Source organism: Falco biarmicus, chromosome 3 (assembly GCF_023638135.1).
Source record: "Falco biarmicus isolate bFalBia1 chromosome 3, bFalBia1.pri, whole genome shotgun sequence".
Taxonomy (NCBI): Eukaryota; Metazoa; Chordata; class Aves; order Falconiformes; family Falconidae; genus Falco; species Falco biarmicus.
The window spans coordinates 15,705,632-15,725,528 of NC_079290.1; the positions used below are offsets into that span (position 1 = coordinate 15,705,632).

At 35.9% G+C, this 19,897-nt stretch overlaps 1 protein-coding gene across 8 annotated transcripts in view; it reads left to right on the forward strand.

Moving 5' to 3' along the window:
* Positions 1–19,897, forward strand: part of ASAP1 (ArfGAP with SH3 domain, ankyrin repeat and PH domain 1) — a 161,957-nt gene that overhangs the window by 80,130 nt on the left and 61,930 nt on the right. For 4 of the 8 annotated variants that reach the window (XM_056330385.1, XM_056330388.1, XM_056330386.1 and 1 more), the window contains 7 exons: positions 5,975–6,120; positions 12,982–13,056; positions 13,440–13,489; positions 15,705–15,834; positions 16,606–16,691; positions 17,463–17,538; positions 18,345–18,431. In XM_056330385.1, coding sequence (XP_056186360.1) covers positions 5,975–6,120; positions 12,982–13,056; positions 13,440–13,489; positions 15,705–15,834; positions 16,606–16,691; positions 17,463–17,538; positions 18,345–18,431 — 650 coding nt within the window. Of the gene's footprint in view, positions 1–5,974; positions 6,121–12,096; positions 12,207–12,406; positions 12,702–12,981; positions 13,057–13,439; positions 13,490–15,704; positions 15,835–16,605; positions 16,692–17,462; positions 17,539–18,344; positions 18,432–19,897 lie in introns of those variants that run through there. The other 4 variants (XM_056330389.1, XM_056330390.1, XM_056330392.1 and 1 more) reach the window with 4 other exon arrangements.

The window sequence follows — 19,897 nt, forward strand, 5'->3', positions numbered from 1 at the left end:
TTTTACGATTCATTTTGTCTAAGGAATCTAATTTCATGTAGATCTTAATCATTCATAGTTTTGCATCAGTCTAGTTAAATGCTCCCTTGCAACGTTGTCCCGTGCATGCTCCTCGGGCTTTAAGTCCCCTGAGAAGGAGACTGGCCCTGTCCACATCTCGGAGCGTTGGCCTCAAGCCCACCAGAATGACTCATTTGATGGGAAATTGAGGGAGTTTTCCATGTTCTGGGGCATGAGAGCTGGTAGGGGGCTTTGAAGTGCCAAAGCTTGCTAGAGTAACGCAGGAGGACTTTTTGGTGGATGAATCCAAACTTGACTCAGTGTTGTCCATTCTGTCTCATGAAATAGGTTTCTGGATTGAGTTGTTTCCACAATCACCCACAATATCTCTCTTCTGAACTCAGCAGCCCTAGGGGTTTTTGAGGGTGCGGGTTTTTTGCATGATTGTTACATAAACTGTCACATTTAATCATCCTTACTCTGTTTCTCTAAAGCAGCAGCATAGACTTTCTTTTTTTAAAACAGGGAAGAGGAGGAGTGAATTTGGGGCAACAGGGACAGGAGCTGCACACGATATTAAGGGTTTAAGCATGCTATGGCAGTGCTTATCTGCTCTATTGCATGCTGTGTTTCTTAATAATTGCTGACATTCAGCTTTGGTTTTATTGGTACTGAATGTCGAGGTCCCATAACTCAGAACTTTTCTTTAGAAAACAAATGCATAACTAGACTTTATAAAGTTAGGAGTGTTTTCCCTTATGTGTTACATTACCTAATGCACATTTTCACACATTGGACGCTTACCGTGACATTCCACATCTAACTTGGGAGCTACCCAGATGTGAGCCTGTTGCCGTAGACTCTGCACAATTAAAGGATGTATGTAGAGACTTCTAGGGTGAGATACATCAGACTTCCACTGCATTTGCCTTTAGGGTAAGCTGAGCTGGAACTTTTCCAATGCTGAATGTAAGGGGAAGGGCAGACCCCAAGCTCCTGTGTGGATATCTTTGTTGTAGAAATCTGTTTGAACAGATTAATCTCACATTTAGAGTCAGATTTTGTTTCTGCACCCCAATTAATTTATAATATGGAAATTTATAGTATGTGAAAGGAACAGAGCTTATCACTGTGAATCTTATTTCCTAACTCATTTATATGTTGTTAAGTGATGACTGCTTTATCACTGTTTCATACAGGACTTCACTGGGGACCTTCCTCTGTTGAGAAAATTCTTTATTCTTTCCTCCACCCCCACCTTTTAGACCTGTCTTTCTTGTGTGAGGCTCATCCCTCTTAGTTTGATTAGCTCCTTTTAGTGTTTTGGAGTGGGACAGAAATTATCAGTAATCCAAACAGATCATTTGACTTAGATTTCCTCTCCCCGTATGCTTGTTGATCCCTTGAAGGGAGGAGTTTCTTGAAGCAGAAATTTATTTTTATAAAACCTGTTTCCTGTTCAGCATTTTGTATTTATCCACATGTCCACCAATTCTCTTCTGCACTGCAGTTTCTACAGATTGCCTGAGGAATAGATAAGCGTTACTGCTGTGCTGGTGCATACTTGAATTCTCAGTTCTCTCTGGAGCGCTTATTAAAAATAGCTATTATATTTGCTTCTCATTCTTCCTGTAGTATTGAGCTTCTTATAAATAAGAGGCTTTACTTTACAACTGTACGGTTTGACTATTTTATTCTTCTATATATAGGTCTAAGTGACTTGGCATTGCTCATTTTGTCAGCTTTTATGAATTCTGCTGTTAGTACTTAGGTTTGGTATAAACCTTCCGAAGCGGAGCTGAAAGAAAATTCTTCCATGAGAACTTCTTCAAGCATGTCAGTGATGACTACAGATGCAAAAAGAAGTCATTTACCTTTCTCAGCTGGCTTATCTCTTGGTGCTTTTATAGTGTAGTCATCTAGAGGACCTTGCAGATTTGCTGAAATGCTCTTTGCTCTGGAAATCTTTGAAAGAGGGTTTTATTACTTGTCCCTTGAGCAATCTCAGTCCAGAAGGCATTGTTGTTATCAAGTCCAGATAAGAATATGGTGGTCAAATATTTTTTCCTATTATATTTTCATTAGATTTCAGCTTTGTGAAGGATGAAATGAGAAAGGATGCTTTCTGTTTTCAAATAACTTCTTTTGCCATTCTTTTTAACCTTGCCAGTTCTCTTGCTTTTTCTAAAGCCTGATTCTTTTCGTGTGTGTGGTGTGGTTTGGGGTTTTTGTTTTTTTCCCTTTCATAAATACAGCTTGGCTCTGACCTTGGTTAATTTTCTTCTGGCTACCTGGGGAACAAAACCATTTTATAAGTGCAACCTTAAAAGTGCTTTCAGGTTGATCAGGATTCTGAATTGTGATTTTGTGATTGTGGTGGTTGCTTTTGGGTTTTTTTGACTTAACCAGATAGGCAGAAGTAATTCTCAGTAATTTAGACATTCTGCAGGTTTCTTTGGGCATATTGTACTACATAGTCAGTGACAGGAAGGAGCTGTGTTTGTACATTATTTTTTTTCTGTAAACTATTTAAGTATTTTTTTATTGTTCTTCCATGTTTGCAGGGTAACCTATCTGAACACCACTGCTTTAGGCAAAGGAAATTTTAAGACTTTAATGATGTGTTTTCTAGCTCCAATATATAAAGGCAGTTCTTTAGCCTTTCTTCACAGTATTTTTTTCTTCGGTTTCCTTGCATAATATGTACAAGTAGAGATGAATTTCACCAGATTCAGAAGCATATGCTAAGACTCTGGTCACTTTTGTATGGGAAATAAACATAATACATAATGCAGTGACTTCACATACTTAACAATACTTAGCATAGTACCACAAAGTGATGGTAGGCATAGACAACTTAAGGTGACTGCATGGGGCAGCAGAACAAGGTGGGACTCAGCCCTGGGAGTCCTTAAGCCTGAGCCTCTGCAGTGCTCGGTCCCTGCTTTTGGGTACTGCTGTGGAGCAAAAGGCTGCTGTAAGCTACTGTGGCTGTTGTTCCTTCTTCATTTGCTTGGAGCTGCATCTTCAGATGTATTTGTATTTCCTCTTTACACATAATCCTCAATAAACATGTTAGAGTATAGAAATAATGGATCCCGTAACTGGGCCCTGCCAGGGTTTTCTCAAAACAATAGTAAATGCTGTGCTTTTCTCAAGACTTGAAGGTGTGAGTTATGGAGAAGATGCATATGTTTCTGCTCCAGAAAATACTACTACTGCATCCAGTCCATCCAGTAAGTTGCTTTATACTACATCTGCCAGTCGGCAGGGAGGTCCTGAACAGGGGCTCAGGTACTGGCTGCCTTGCCGCACCCCATCGGGGAGGGGATGGTTGGTGAGGCCCCTTGCCCTGCCCGTAGCCCCTCTGGAGGGAGCTGCTCTTGGCAGTGCATGCAGAGCCCATCCTCTATTGTCCATGATTCTGGCACCTCTTGGGGAGCTGCTGTCAGAGGAGGATGTCTGTCAAGGGATGCTGTTCTATTTTCATCACAGTACTGAGCTTTGTTTATGATATTGAGCAGACATGAGCAAGTTCTAGAAGACAAACATTATCTTTTTTATGTACTGTTGGCAGTATTTGTGTGTCGCTGTCTAGGGTTATCAAAGTCCTTCCTACAGTACTTGTAACTAAGGAAGTAAATATCATCATGCACGTTAGAGCTTTCTTTATGCAAAGGAAGTTCTTTGAGGAACTAGGAAGAAATTTGTGTGTTTTCATGAGGTACCTACAGAGAGCTTAAAGCATGTTCTTTGCTCTAAGCATATTGGTTTTCGTATGTTGCATTTTAGCGTAGGCTCTGCAGCTTTAATTTCTCATCTATGTGCCTTTAAGGTCAAGTAGGGAACTATCTTAACTCTTCAGTGGAAAATACTACGTCTTTTGCTAGATATTCATTGATAATTACATAAAAATCAAAAGTACATTCTTACACAGTACTTGAGGTGTGTGTGGTAATTACAGAAGTACTCCTTTTACGTCGTAATCAAAGCCTTGTTTCTAGATTTAGGTGATTCGTAATCTGGATTTCATGAGGATTTCCTATATATTGTTTTGGGACAATGATCTGCTTCTTGCATCCTCTTTTGATGAGGAATTTCTTTTGCCTTTCCCAGCTAAAGGAAAGAGTTGTCTTCAGCTGTTTTTCAGTATCTTTACAAAATCATTTTTTAAAATCCTCTATGAAACAACACAGTACTTAAAATCAAAATGCTAGGAAGTCTCACTGGGTTAGAAGTACTCCATAGGCAAGGACAGGGGTTCCATCATCTAGCAGATGACTTCCTGACCTTGTTCCATTATCCTTCCTTTTCCTTCAGTACAGTTGGGTCCATTTGAGATTTATTAGCTCAGGACTGCATAAGCCAAAGCTCCTTCTTACATAGTCTTCTGTGTATATTTATGCAACAGCTTTTACATCAAAACAAAATGCATGTTTTATTATTATATTGTGGCTTCCTTGCTTTTAATGCTAAGCTATTTGATTAAAAACCGTATTATTTTGGAACAGTTTTATTGATAACATACTCTTTGAATTACAACTCTGTATTAACATATGATTAAATGTTTGGCCTTTTGAAAACTTAATGTGTGATTTTAGAATGTAACTTGTGTGGTGGGGTTTGGGGTTGGTTTTTTTTTGGTAAATAAGCATTATGGGTGGGGTTTTTTTGTGTTCCAAGAGGTTTGCACTTTTTTTGTTGTTGAAGCTTTAGTGCACTGTTGTTTCTAATACCTGTAATACCTTGGAAGCGTTATTGTTTAACTCTTCATCAACTCTTAGGTAATGTCAAAGTAGATCCATGCATTGTGGGACATTACCCACAAGCCTTGTTTGAAATTTGCCTTTTTTTAAATTATTTTTCTTCTTTTATCAGTGTGCCCACGCACACCCACACACGCCCCCCTTGTAATTCATATACTTTCAGGCAATATGATAACTTCAGGAATATAAAACTTGTCTTAGGGGAAAAACATGGTACCTATTGGTAAGTATTACATGCCCGGCTCCCCACGCCCCCCTTCATTGCACAGAACTTGTTCTACTTGTAATAGCTGTGTGGTTTTGTGTTTATGGCTTACAGAAAAAAACATAGTAAGACTAGGAAAATCATTAAAGTGTTGATTTAATTAATACCAACAACATTTCTGTAAGAGAGATAAAGGCGATAAAATGTGTCCTAAAGGGCTGTAGTGACAAATTTTCTACTTAAAGAAGCTAAAATGCAAGTAACAAAAACCATGCAAACAGATGCCAGAATGGAAGGTAATAGAAGCAGGAAAAGCATTTCAGGCACAATGGTCTATTATCAGAATTTCCTTTATCCTTGAGTTAAGGATTTTGCTTCCTTTCACTGGCTTCAGTTTCATCTTCTTGGCTCTGACCTCTCTGTATGGCCAGTTTGCTGTTAAATATATTCAAACAAGTGTTTGACTATGTACCAGTGTACGGTTCATTTTGTGGGGCAACTCATTTAAAGCTGCTGAAAAAGGAATCTTTGTCTGTAAGACATGTTTCTTCTTTTAAACTTGCGGTCAGATTCAGACTTGGTCATCTTAGTTTTGTGTCTGATACTATTGACTTGTTTGTTCTGTAAAAGTGTGCTGCATTGTAATAAAAACAAGTTTGCATTACAGTAGACAAAGAAAAATTCCTGTTTACAAAATGAGCAAATGTGTTTGTATTGTTTGATTGACCTTTTACTGATCTTATTACTTTATTTATAAACTACAGAGCTTTTTTCATTGATGTATTACAAATTCAAGTTGCTGTTTTAAAAGTAGTATACCTATTTCTATGGCTAAGTAGTTATTTTATATATTAAAATTAATGTGTTTTTCAGTAGATGCATTAACTTGTTGCTTTTTTGAAAGTACTGTGTGTTAGTTGGTTTGTCACTATGTTGCAATACATAAGCTTAAAATAACAGACTGTACAAGAAAAATTTCCTGACTTTAAATTTTTCCTTGCAGATCATGTTCAAAATGAGGAAAACTATGCACAAGTGCTAGATAAATTTGGAAGTAATTTTTTAAGTCGGGATAATCCAGATCTTGGTACAGCTTTTGTAAAATTTTCCACGCTCACTAAAGAATTATCAACGCTGCTGAAGAACCTGGTGAGGACTTTCAAATTTTCTTAGTTTTTTATTTCCAAAATAAAGTTTAGTATAACTGCATGATCCTGATGACTGATGGTAATTTTTGAAATGCTTTCTGGGGGTTTTTTGTCTGATTTTTTTTTTTTTTTTTTAACCAACACAATTTTGCAGAGATTATTTCTAAATGATGTTATTACACACTCACTGTGTTTGTTAATTGGCAGTAAGAAGAAAGATATAAATGTTGAGACATCACATTGAAGCATCATTCTCAAGTGATTGACAGTGTTATATATCTCCTTATGGACCTAAATTTTAAATCATTCCCTGACTTGAAATCTTTCCAGTTAAAAATCCAATACAATTAGTCTTTTGTCTTACCTCAGAAAGAGAAACTTCCACGTTTTGGAGGAAAAAGAATAATTTGCGAGCATGCTTAAATGGTGTTAATAGTCCATTCTCCCTGTGGTATACAAAGCATCCATTGCTTAAATACTAGGCTGATGAAGGTGGTTTAAATATTTGTCTCATCTGATGTTCATGCCTTTTACTTCAGAAAGATAGATAATAAAACTTCAGTCATAGCAAGTATCTTTCAACCCTGAAAGTAACGAAGCCACATTTCTAGGGAAATCATGTTTCATGGGTTTGATAGCTGTTGTGTTCTGAAAGTTGTATGTTTTAATTTTGTGTTTATCCTACATTCTTACATAGAAGCTTATTTGGTGTGTAAAGTATAAGTAATATTACAGACTTTCTTTCCTAGAGTCCGTAGCATGAACACAGCTGCTTTAGGTCACATCAAAGGTCTATGTAGCCAGTACCCTGGCTTTGACAGTTGGCCAGGAGTAAATGTTTAGGCAGGAGTGTAGGAAGAGAGCAAATACATGGAGGTACCTTCTGTACTGTGGTCATTAAAAGAGTCTTCAGCTCAGAGACATTGGAGTTGGAGGCAGTATCCCTTACTTGGTAGTCCTTGTTAGTATTACCTCCATGAACTTGTCTTTAGGATTTCTTGAATGTATGCTATGCTTGGCACAGAATATAGTGGATTCTTCCAGAGTGCTAAAATGAACTGCTCTGTCAATTCTAGTTCTTTTGAACCTGATCCTTTCATTTGTTGTTCCCTGATTCTTACAAGATGTGTAAGAATTTCTCTTATTTTCCCCAGAAACTTGCAGGTAGCTATCACTGTTCCTTTCCCTTCCTCTGTTACTTTTCTAGCTGAGTCTTAGTTACTCCGTAACTTGACTTGGTTTTGTTGGTCCTCTCAATATCTTCTCTTACTACTATTGTACCCTTTTCTGAAATGAGAGGGGACAAACATGAAGATGGTCCCATTTCTTACTGCCTTTTCTGAAGGCTGATTGCTTTATGGCTATTGAGCATTGAGCTTGATGTTTTCAAGGTATTTTTACCCTGATCCATTTTCCTGGATGATTGTTATTTCATAAGCATGATTCTGTATGCAGTTTTTTCTCCTTAAGTGTCACGTTGCATTTTTCGGTTTTTCAGCATAGACTTCAATCTTTAATTTCATTCTCTCAGCAGTAAGTCTTACAAGGTTCTTATGCAACTCTTCATATGTGGCTTTTGCTTTACTGCCCAGAATAGCTTAGTATTAGCAGGTATTCTCACCCGACTCTCTGCACTCCTCTGAGATTCACTTACAAGCTTCTTGGACTACGAAGGCCCTAACAACACTCAGAATGGAGTGTCACTTCTGGCCTCTCATGCTGGTGCTTATTTCTGCCTTCTGAGTCTTGCCTCTTCATCACCTACTTATCTCAGGATGGTCACACTTACCCTAACAAAGCTTGCTTTAAGGGCTTTGCTCTGGCCAATTACCTGGATCATCCTTCGTTTCAATGTTGGCAGTTTTAAAGAGCGGTAGGATATGCAAAGTGACCTGCTTTTATCTGTGAAGACTTCTGTCATTCTGGGCTCTTCCAGTCTCCTTTAATCTTAATTTAGATCACAAAAAGAAGTATTTTAAGACCGGTGTTAAAGTGCATTTTGAGGACAGTTTGGGACTAGAACTCAGGTTTGTTGGAAGTTCTCAGGACTTCATCGTTCCTTGCAGAGCCTAAACAGAAATCTTTTAACTTCTTTCAACTGGCAAACAGAAAGGGGGGATTATTTATTTAAAGTAGTGCTGATCAAGAGGAAAAAACATTTTTAAATTAAGAAGCTGCACTCATTCAAAACATTATACTATTTCAGCTAGACTGTGATGCATTATCGATCTCAATTCTTGTTGATATGATCTAAAACAGGCTGTTCCCCAGTTTTTGTTCAGCAGTCTCAAATAGGCAACAAGGTTATTTCACAAATGTCAGTGTTTTAGAAACACTTAATTTCACCTTTCTTCTCTCAATGATAGATAATTCTTTGTTGACCCACTGTTGTTCTTAAGCATCGTTCTGATTAATATAACTACACTGAAAGAAAATTTTTCTATAATATCAAAGTAGAAGTTGAGATGCAGTGAAAAAGTAGTTGAGAGGACTGTATAATGTCTACTGTGGTGTTTTATCACTGACACTGAGGCTTATGTTAATAAAATCTAATACAAAAAATGGCCATAGGTATTAAGGTGAATGGCAACCTATTAGTCTTTTTTGGTTTGGTTTTTTTTACATAAAGCAGATTGCTGCCTTACTTAATAAAAGTACAATAAAATAATGAATTATCTTGAAAAACAGGAAGATGAATAAGGAGTAGAGCTACATAGTAGCCAACAAAAAAAAACCCTTCAAAAATTTAGATCTGTTTTTATTAAACCTATTGAACTTTAATTATGACTCATTGAATATTTTCCTATGAATTGTGATATTATGTATATTTCATTAGAAGGAAGGTACAGAATAATTTTATTTTCTTGTGTGAAGGAATTACAGAGTGGTAACTTTAAAAGTCATCTTCACTTACTATGATCACTTACTATAAACTCTTGATGTTACCACTAAATATAATATCTGAAAATTAAAACCTATAAATATGTTGTATTTCTGACGGTGCGGTTTTTGTCGTTAAGATTATCTTACAAGAATGACACACAATGACAACTTCTGTAACATTTTGTAAATGCATGCATAATTGCATTGTGACTGGCCATTGTCAACACTGGCCTATGTTTTCAGCAATCTCTGAGTGTCCCATCAGAACCAGTTTCTTTGACTTTTACTACTTCTACCTCCTTTCCTGTTCCAGGTTTCATTCTTTATGCAGTAATTCATTATAATACCGTATTAAAAATTTGTATGATCCCAGTATGTGAAATCAAGTGTGTCGCTATCTTTTTGAATTAATCTGGCATTTTTGGAAAAACATTTTGAGCACTTGTGGATTATTTGGAGTGTTTTTGTTTTTAAATTATGTGTGGCACTTTGCGTTTTCCAGATGTGTAAAACCTGTTTTTTCCCGTATCTCTGTCCTGTAAATTTCCTTAGCTAATCTTTGCAGGCAAATTATCTTCTGTTCACATCCCTTCTCCACAAATTATCAGAGGATGGTGGGTTTTGTCCCCTTATTTTGCTCTAGATATGAGACTGCTTCACTTTAAGATGTGTTTCTAATTCATTTGGGTTACTGTTACATTGTCAAAGACTTGATAAAATAAATGATTCCAAAATCTTACCGTATTGGAGTAATAAACTGCTATTTAGTTTAGGGGTTTTTTTCCTAGCTGATATACTAGCTGGCTACTGTTCAGTAATTTCAAGCCAAGTATTAATGGCTTGATTTGGTTATCCTTAACAGATACACTTGGAAAAATGAAAAAAGCTACAGCAATGTATTCTTGTTCATACCTGCTTTGATAACTGCTTATAAGCCTGCCATATCCCCCATATTGCAGAAATTTGTGTTCTCTGTTCTTATGAACTAGGCTGAGATTAAAATCTCTTGAATATTGTTTCTCAAAAATCACATTTGAGATACGAATTTCAGTTTAGGTTGTTAAGTGGAAACATTCAAATGGTTGAGAATAAAGAAAAAGATAAAGCAGGTATTACCTTAATCACTTGCTGGTTTAGTATTTGTAATTTTCCTCCTCCAACAAAACTGACATTATTAAGGGCTTGTTAGTTGTGATTTATTGAGATAAAAAGCCAACAGAGGACAAATAGTGAAAAGGCATAATCCTTTATAAATTCCCTGGCTCCTTTTTATTTCTGTAACGAAATAGCGTGTTGCAGTCATATGCAAATGTTTAAGCCAAGTAGAAAGAAAAACAGAACCTAGCTCTTTAAATAGAATCACAGCTTAGACTATCCACTGTAAACTCCTTTAGTAAAGTAAAAAATCTTTTGTGGTTTTAATCAGTAAAAGCGATCAAGTTACTTTTTCGCTTTATAAGTAAAATCGATATTTGAGCATTACTTATGTTGTTGTAATTAGGGAAAAACTCCATTGTCAAATCTTGATCTTTTAAGCCATGAAGAACCTTTGCTCAGTTTTCATGTTACTGTTTGAGGCTGCAGCTCAAAGTGTTCTAGTGGCTGTCCTTCATCTTGCTTTGAATAAATTTTGAATATAAGATTTTGTGAATTTGAAAAATACAAAATATTGACACTTGAAACAGTTGTCAAGTTATCTTAAATGTGAAGATACAAGTGTGTGTCTCATGCTTTCTGAATTTGAATCCATCTCATACTAAGAAGAATCACAGAATGGTTTGGGTTGGAAGAGACTTCTAGAAGTCATCTAGTCCATCCCCCTGTAGTGAGCAGGGACATCAACTTCAGCTTGATCAGGTTGCTTAGAGCCCCATATAAGCTGACCTTGAATGGAGTATCTACCATCCCTCTGTGCAACCTGTTCCAGTGTTTCACCACCCTCATTGTAAAAGATTTAATCCTTATGTCATGTCTGAATCTACCCTCTTTTAGTTTAAAACCACTATCCATTGTCCTATTGCTGCAGGCCCTACTAAGACGTCTGTCCTGGGTCTCTCTTGTAAGCCCCATTTAAGTGTTGGAAGGCTGCAATAAGGTCTCCCCAGAGCCTTGTCTTCTCTGGGCTGAACCACCCCAGCTCGCTCAGCCTGTCCTCCTAGGAGAGGTGCTCCAGCCCTCATCAACTATGGTATCTGCAAGCCGTTTAAAAAGAAAAACACGTGAGGGGTGGCTGACAAGCTATCAGGTGATAATTAAGTAGCTGTATAATAGCCTGTGTTCAAAAGATCTGCTTTCCCCACTGCCGTTCTGAGACTCCAGTGCTTTCCAGAGGATAATGCACATCAGGTTCGAGTATCACGCTTTGTAGGACTGCTTTGTGTCTGTTAGAACAGCAGGCAGCTGAACTGTGCTCAAGATCTTTGTGGCCAGGTTTGTTGGTAATCTAGAGGGGACCTGAACAGTAAACCTTTCTGCCCAGGATGTTTGGAGAACAAAGCAAGTCTGGGTTTTTGGTTTTTTTTTTTTTTTTTTTTATTATTTATTTTCAGTTAAGGACTGATAGTGACTCTAATGAAGGAAAATACGCCATTTTACATATAGGTGATGTAGTTCTTGTAAATAATGACGTGATACAAGAAGTTGCTTGTAAATTGGTAAGAGCCCCTGGCTCTTAAAATGGCAGCAAATGCACACAGGTCACACCTTGTTTCATCATGACTGTATTTTATGCCTATGGAAGAAGTAAACCATGATACGAGTGAGATTTTTTGAAATTCTTTTATGTGCATGTATTTACTTTTTGTATTTATTGTTGCATAATGGCATTTTTTTGCATTTGAATATTTAATTTTTCGTAAGTGTCTTGAATATATAAGGAGTTTGTGAACGGAACTTAATACATAGAGAACCTGTTTGATCATTTTTATATTCTCTTCTGTGTAGATGACCTATTTCATAAAAATCCCTTAAAAATTAGTTTCATGGACTAAAATATGCTCAAAGGACCTTATAGGAGAGGGGAAATGTGGCCATATATATATATGGCAGATTAAAAACACTAATGTAACGCTTCCCTACTCCTTTGGTTTACAAGCAGATGGTGTGGTGTCTTGCACCTTTCCTGTTGTTCTCCCTGTCCTTCCTTAGCAAGGAACTGAAGAATTCATGGAGTATTTTGGGGAAGAAACAAAGGGAGGGATAAAGGTAGGAGAGGCAACAGACTTCTCACTAGACTGGGACAATACTGATACACATTTCTTTCCTGTGATCATGACTCTTCAGGAATCATACACACCATATGTGTTCAGATAGGGTTACAGCAGTAGGTTTTTCTGCCCTCAGACTGGCAAAGACAAACAGAATGTTTCCACAGATAAGCAGTCAAAAAGGCATGAACTTAAGAGCATGAAATTTTAACTCTCGAGAGTTTAAGGAGATGTCACGTTTCCACACTGGACAAGGAAAGGAACAGTCTTTCCAAACAGCTGGGAATAATCAAGGAGCTGGTGACTCTCCTTGCACCTTTTGTTTGTGGTTGAATTAACTTTGTGCCTTGTGCTATCTGCCTGTAGGCGCAGCAGGTTCTTGCTTCTTAGTCAGGAGGCCATTAAGAAACATTTGTTCCAAAACCTAATTTGCTTCCTGAGTAATTAAGCAACATTCAAATATTTGCTTTGAGAGACTGAAGATTACCTTGAGGTACTTTGCTTATATGCTGGTTTAATAATTGTGGTTTTGTATCACTCTATATATTAGCAAAGATTAATTATGATGCTTCTATGTCTGTGAATGCTTATTAATTTTTCCCAGACTTAAATTTACTATTAGAGATAGTATTTGGGTTGGAAGGTTACTAATAGAAATAGAAATTTTGACATGATTGCAACTTCATTAGTGAAGTTCAAGGACCTATTGGCAAATTTTATAAGATCATAATAATTTTTTTTGAATGATTACAGTTTAACGCTTTTCTTTTTAGCTCCAGGGCTTAAGCCACAATGTTATTTTCACTTTGGATTCTCTCTTAAAAGGAGACTTAAAAGGTGTTAAAGGGGTAAGTGTTGAAAACTAACTTTTTATTTAGGGAAAGGTTCAGCTGTGTTCCACTTACCCATGAGATATATAATTTCATATATATATTATATAATATATAATATATAATTATATCGGCATCCATTAATAGTTTGTACGTAGTCCAAAGAACAAATTAAAAATTGGTGTAACTGTGATACTTCTTCAGAATTTCAATGTAAATCCCTGTCTTAATGTGCACAGGAAAGCAATACTTCACAAGATTCAAAAATAGTATTTTTTCCGACAGCTCTCTGAAAAGTTTTATAAGAAAACTGTATTTTTTGTTGCTATTTATAATGTGATATCTTAACTACAAAGGCAATATTTTAAAAATGTTCTAAGTAATTTTTCTGTTTCCTAAAGGACTTAAAAAAGCCTTTTGACAAAGCCTGGAAGGATTATGAAACCAAATTGTAAGTATCTGCCCCCTACCTCACCTTTATTTTTTTGGAGGGGCGGGTGTGGGGGTGTGTGTTTTCTTTTTTCCCCTTCCTGGTCCCTAACTGTGTACTGTATCTCTGCAAGTAAATTTGAATATGAGCAAGACATCTGTTCTGTGGATCTCTCTTCTGCACTAATAGAAAGAAAATATTTTTTATGCTCTGTAAAGTAGTTAAATGACTGCCCAGTGTTTCTTTAGTGTAGAGGAGGGTACTTAATGCTTTGATACTGGACATTGTAAAGTGAATTGTGGAGATTTCAGATTACATTTACACATTCTTATAACCACATGCATAAAATTCTATCAATAGTAAAAGTTAAGAGATTTATCTGTTGCCCTGTATTGTGGAAATGCATGTTTCTGAGAGGCAAGTATTGTAGTGCAGTTGGTATGATTTCTGAAATATCTGTGGTTTAAAAAATGTTTTCTTACTATAGTACCTGTCTTCAGTGGATATAAAAGATTTATAAAAATAGAAGGTTGGAAACAAGGACTATCATAGTTGCAGGAATGTTATTGGAATGGTTCAGAATGCTCTCAAGGAAGTGATGGGCCGTTCCTTTATCAAAATTCCAGAGCTTTCAAAAGTTAATTTTGTATCCTTTCATTTATTTCCCTTTTTAATCCCATTATTAGTTCTTTCATTTATGTCTAACCAGGAAGGGGAAAAACACTGAAAGAAAAGTCAGGCCACTTAAGAACTGCTAAAACATTTATTATCAGCACTATTTTCTTAACTTAATGTAGTAATTTTTGCCTTCAAAATCCATTACAATGGTAAATCCTTGTGAACAACTGAACTGCAGATGAGGTCGAATAATGGAAAGGCAGAAAGGAGATGCCTGTCCTAAAATCGCACCATCATACTCAGTTAAACATTCAGATTTACATGCAGAATTGTGGGGTTTTTTTTCCTGTTTAGTTATTTAGTTCTTACAGATATTGCATGTTTTGGCAGAAATATTGAACAGTTTTCTGTAGGCAGCAAGCTGGTTGAAAAAATAAATATTTCTGCTTGTCAAATTGCTATATGTAATTGCTATATGATATTAAAAGTATCAAGGAATGTCTTTGCCAGCCTATTTATATCAAATGCCATTAAACACAACTTAAGAGACAGAGGTATCTCATATATACCATAAATACATGGAATCATCTGACTTCGGAAAGTTTACAGATGTCTGTTTTCTTGTTATGATTCCCTCCCACCCCCAACTCTGGTGAGCAAATTTCACTTGGGCTTACTAAGCCCAAGAAAGTATCCCTTAAATTTCTGAGAGAACCCCATTTCCCTGAACTTGTTCAAGACCAAATATCGTCAAGTTTGGTGGCACAGTGCTAAAAAGTGCTTTGTTCTGTGTGCAAACATTACCTCTTTCTTGGAGAAAAGCAGAATTCAAAAATTAATGAACTAATCCTTCTTAATTATTTTCTCCCCCCCCTTCACAAGGAGTACCAGTCTAATAACCCCACGGTGTTTTGTCACCTGTTCTACAGAAGTACAGCTTGTTTATTTTTCTCAAAAAGGCTTCAAGAGAATAAAACTATTTTTAAAAAAAATGAGAAAATTGTTTAGAATTTTCTACTCTGTGCTGGAAGTCTTAAGTCTGCTTACAAATACAGTTTCCAGTTTTTCTGCAAAGTAGATACGTAAGGACAGCCACACTGTAGAGCTCTAATTGAAGTCTCAGGCCTCTTCGTTCCATATTTGCATTTCACTATTTCAGAATTTCAGTGTTGGCCTTCTCTGAGAATGTGACGACTATGAGCCTTCTCATTTAGTGTAGGTGGTAAGCTTCATATGCTGCCTGGTTGTTTTTCTTAATTCCTGTTTCACAAGCATGAAACATTTAAGTTATTCTGCTATTTTCCTGCCGAGTATTTTCTTGTATGTGTGCTTTACACTGCAGTATATAGAGATGAAGGCTATGGAGCACATCATATAGAATGAATGAGATTTCCACCGCCACCCCCAGCAGCACAGAAACTAGAGAAAAGAGTTACAGGATGAGAGGAAAGAAGTGGAGCTTCATGATTAAAAATAAATAGAATTCGGTATCATAAATGAACTGATCTTCAGAATGGCTTCTTTAATATTTCTTGATTATTTTTTCCCTAATTAATATTAGATCATGTGATGGTAGGAAAAAAATATCCTCTAAAATGTTTTCTAATTAAAATTTCAGTACAAAAATTGAGAAGGAAAAAAGAGAACATGCAAAACAGCATGGGATGATAAGAACTGAAATAACAGGAGCTGAGATAGCAGAGGAAATGGAGAAGGAAAGGCGTCTATTTCAGCTACAGATGTGTGAAGTAAGAAACAAGTTTCAGCTTTTCATTAAGACACCATAACTTGAAAGTACCTTGTGGGCCTTTCACCTGGGGTGAAGTCTGCTTCGTTGTTTAATGGGGGTGGAGGGAAGAAATGATTTAAAAGGGACATAGTACAACAATATAAAGATAATTATTCTGGCAATTCTGTACAAAACTGGGCTTCCTTTTTGAGTTATTCCTTTTCTTTGTTTTTAGATTATTATGCTAAGGTTCTTGGGCTGAAAATAAACTATGGGAATATTTCTGTTTTATCATTTTTATGGTTGAGCAGTTCAGGAAGTATTTTTGATATCTTTCTTCCAACATGCTTTCTGAAGCCTTCTAAAATTTCTAATGCAGTGATAAATGATAGTGATACGTTAGTTCCATAAAACTGCTTTTTGTATTAATAGCTGTCTTTATTTCATTTTAGTGGCAATTACTTTAAATTGCATAGTATTTGTATTTTTAGAATATTTCCGTAAGTACTGCAGTAGCACTAAAAAAGGGACATCTTCAGACAGTTGTAAAAGATAAAACTTTTTCCTGATTTGTTGTATGTTTTGGAGTATTTGAATTTTTTACGAGTGATGAAATAAACTGTTACCTGTTTTATATTTTACTTGACTGTGGTGGACTGATGGGTTATGAGTCAGCACCCAGGTTAAACACAGAGATAATTAATTCATTGAGCAAATGATGTTTTATTGATTGAAAACTGTTGAAGGTTGTGAAGTGTGATTATCAACATGTTTTTCACTGTCTACACAGTATCTTATTAAGGTTAATGAAATCAAGACAAAAAAAGGTGTGGACCTTCTGCAGAACCTTATTAAGTATTATCATGCACAATGCAAGTAAGTGCAACGCTTTTAAGCTTTATTTACAGTTTTCTTTTTTACACAAGTGTTTGTTTTCTGTTGCTTTGAATTTGTTTTGGTTGCATCAGGAATTTTTATTATAATTGTAATCTGCCAGGTGTCTGCAACTTCATGTTAATAGGCTGTAGTCTTTCAGTGGAGTATGAATGTGAGTGGGGCAAGGGAGTGATGGAGAAGAAAAAGGCCAAAGGAAAACCTTGTCTGTTGTGTACAAAACTAATTTTAGTTCCTGAGGTATAGATCTAGATTGTGATTTTAGAACTAGCTGATTTTTTTCTATTTATTAGCTTTTAGGTCTTTATGTAAACTTTAAAACCATTGTGAAAGTCAGTAATTTCATTGAAATTCCTTGGAGTGAAACTGGCCTTGTCATCAGTAGAACCAGAAGCAAACATGTAGAAACTTGTACTTAAATACAGGAAAATGCTTTTAGAAATTACTAAGGGGAAACATGTTGACTAACAGTGATAAAAAGCTAAGCTATATTCTTTCTAATTTGATATTTGTTAAAAGTCCCAATGGTGTATCTCCACTGCTGAAAGATATCATACTTTAAAACTGCTACAAAGGGGGGTTTGTTGGGTTTTTTTTGGGGGTGGAAGGGGTTTTTTGTGTTTCTTATTGTTCCTGAATATGGGAGGAATGGGATATGCTTTATTGGTTTTGCTGTTTTTCTCCACAAGACTATATGCTATGTGTTATGAATTACATGTATTCCTGAGAAATCACAGGTATTTTTCATTATAGTTTCTTCCAAGATGGCTTGAAAACAGCTGATAAACTTAAACAATATATTGAAAAGTTGGCTGCTGACTTGTATAATGTAAGTTTACTTGGAAGTAATTTAATGTCTGAAAATAGAAATATTTTGTTTATATGAGTACATTGAAGATATGACGGCAAGGGTGTATATTTCATTTGTATCTTGTAAATGAAAAGTGTGTTTGAAACATTTGAATGTAGCTAGACTGAGGAAAGAACATCTTGACTATCTTAAAATTTGTGTTCTGTTTTTACAGTTATTAGGAGAAGTAGCTTTCATTCTACTAATTTAGTGCTGCTTTAAAATAAAACTAGTTTAAAGTGGGAATCTTTGAATCAGCTTGCATTATTATCACCAATTTTAGCTACCACTTTTAGTTTTTCAAAACCAAACTGCCTGTTGATAGCAGCTTTTAAATGAATTAACTTGTGATGATCGTTGAAGGCAAGTAATAATGTGGAATCAAAGCCCACTTGTCACCCAAGTGTTTTTGTGTTTTATAATCAGAATTGCAATAATCTCATTTGCTGTTGTAGTCTGTGGCTAAATTAAACTGTATTTTCATTGCTTATTTGAGTTACTCATATTTCAGAGACTGATTTAGTTGTATTGTTTACGGTGAACCATTAAAGCCTAACAGAATAGAGCATGCAGAGTTGTACATTCATTTTAGCTGGCTCTTCAAGTAGTACATGCATAGAAGGCGAATGCATAAGAGTGGACTAATCTATGAAAATAAATATTACAGAAGCACAGAATAGCTGAGCTGGTTGTTCAGGACATCTACAATGGTGTATTGGGATGCATAAACAAATTAAAATTCAAGTTGCATCCATAAAGCGTATAATGGCAATCTCTTTCTATAGATAAAGCAGACACAGGATGAAGAAAAGAAACAACTTACTGCTCTTCGTGACTTGATAAAATCTTCCCTGCAGCTCGATCAGAAGGAGGTAAATAATTTAGACATGTTATTCTCAGAGATAATGTGAATTTATGAATTCTGTATTAAGAAATGTTCAGTTTGTTTCGTTATTGATTCAGAAGAGTTGAACATTAAACATAATGACAATTTAGAATTAAGTTGAATATTTAGAATATTCAACTACATATCAACAAATAAGACTTTGATTAATATGCTGTTTCCAGTTTGTGTGTGAAAATGTATGCCTTTTCTGTAATTTTATACTTTTTTGTGTAATTTTATATTTTTAATGTACTATAAGAACAGTTGTAATGTGTCAGATAAATGCTTAATCTAACCCAATATCCTGTTCTTGACAATGATAAAGAATACATGTTAAGGGAAAAATATAAAAGAATGGGATGTACACATCTTTCTTCTGTCCTGCCATCCTGCAGCCAGATTGTGTTCAGGGTTTTTCTAACCTAGATGATCCTCAGTGAGCCAGAATGAGAAAGGGAGACTTGCCTTTACATACAGTTTCCATACTGCTATTCAACTGCCAACTCACATGGGTTTTGTGTTGCTGTTCTTCTTTGCAAGCCCCTTTTGCTAATACTATATCATAAGCAAGAAAATTTGTATGTTAACCTGATAGCAGTGCTTGAGACAGGGCGGTTAAAAAGGAAAATATATCATCAGCTGTGCTGGTATCAGAGGCCAAGGGGGAACATGCAGTGTCCATTGCAGATGTTCTGGAGTAATCCTTGAACTAGGAGATAGGATATATATATATGTGTGTGTATATATGTATAAAAAATAATATACAGCTTCTACCTAAGATGATAATGTGACTTTTTCTAGGCATCATAGTGCCTGAGAGTCAGAGATACTGAATATCCTGTGGTGAACCAGTGTTGGGGCAGGGGTAGAGAGGTACCTTTCCTTTAGGAAAAGATAGCTTATCTTCTGTTCAGTTTTCTCTTTGGTAAATAAAACGTTAGTATTTTCCAGGTGACTACTCAGCTTATTAAATAATTATTAATACCTATGAATTAGTAGTATTGTTACAATTAAATATTAGATGCCATTCTGTTGCATGTATATGAGCATCCACATATGACTGGGCAGTATTGCTAGTATCAAATACATGTAAGAGTGTCATTTACAATCACATGTACTGGGTCATCCAACTTTTCAATAGCAATCAATAATGGATGTTTAGAGTTAAACACAGGGTAATAAACACTGATACTTCCCCAGAACATCCTCCCATTAGTAGTTTGACTGAAGTCTCTCCACCTTGCTGTGAGTTTACTGCCTTTGGATTTGTGCAGTTGCTTTTTGAAGCAGTGTAAACTATCAGCTTCTGTTACTGCTTTATCTTTCCTACCATTGCTATGTGCTGTGTGGAAAAAATCTTTTTCCTTTTATTTTTTTTTTAACTTCTTAGATCTTGAGACCCTACTCAAGATGTGAGTGCTTGTATATTTACAATAGCATCATTAGATCGTT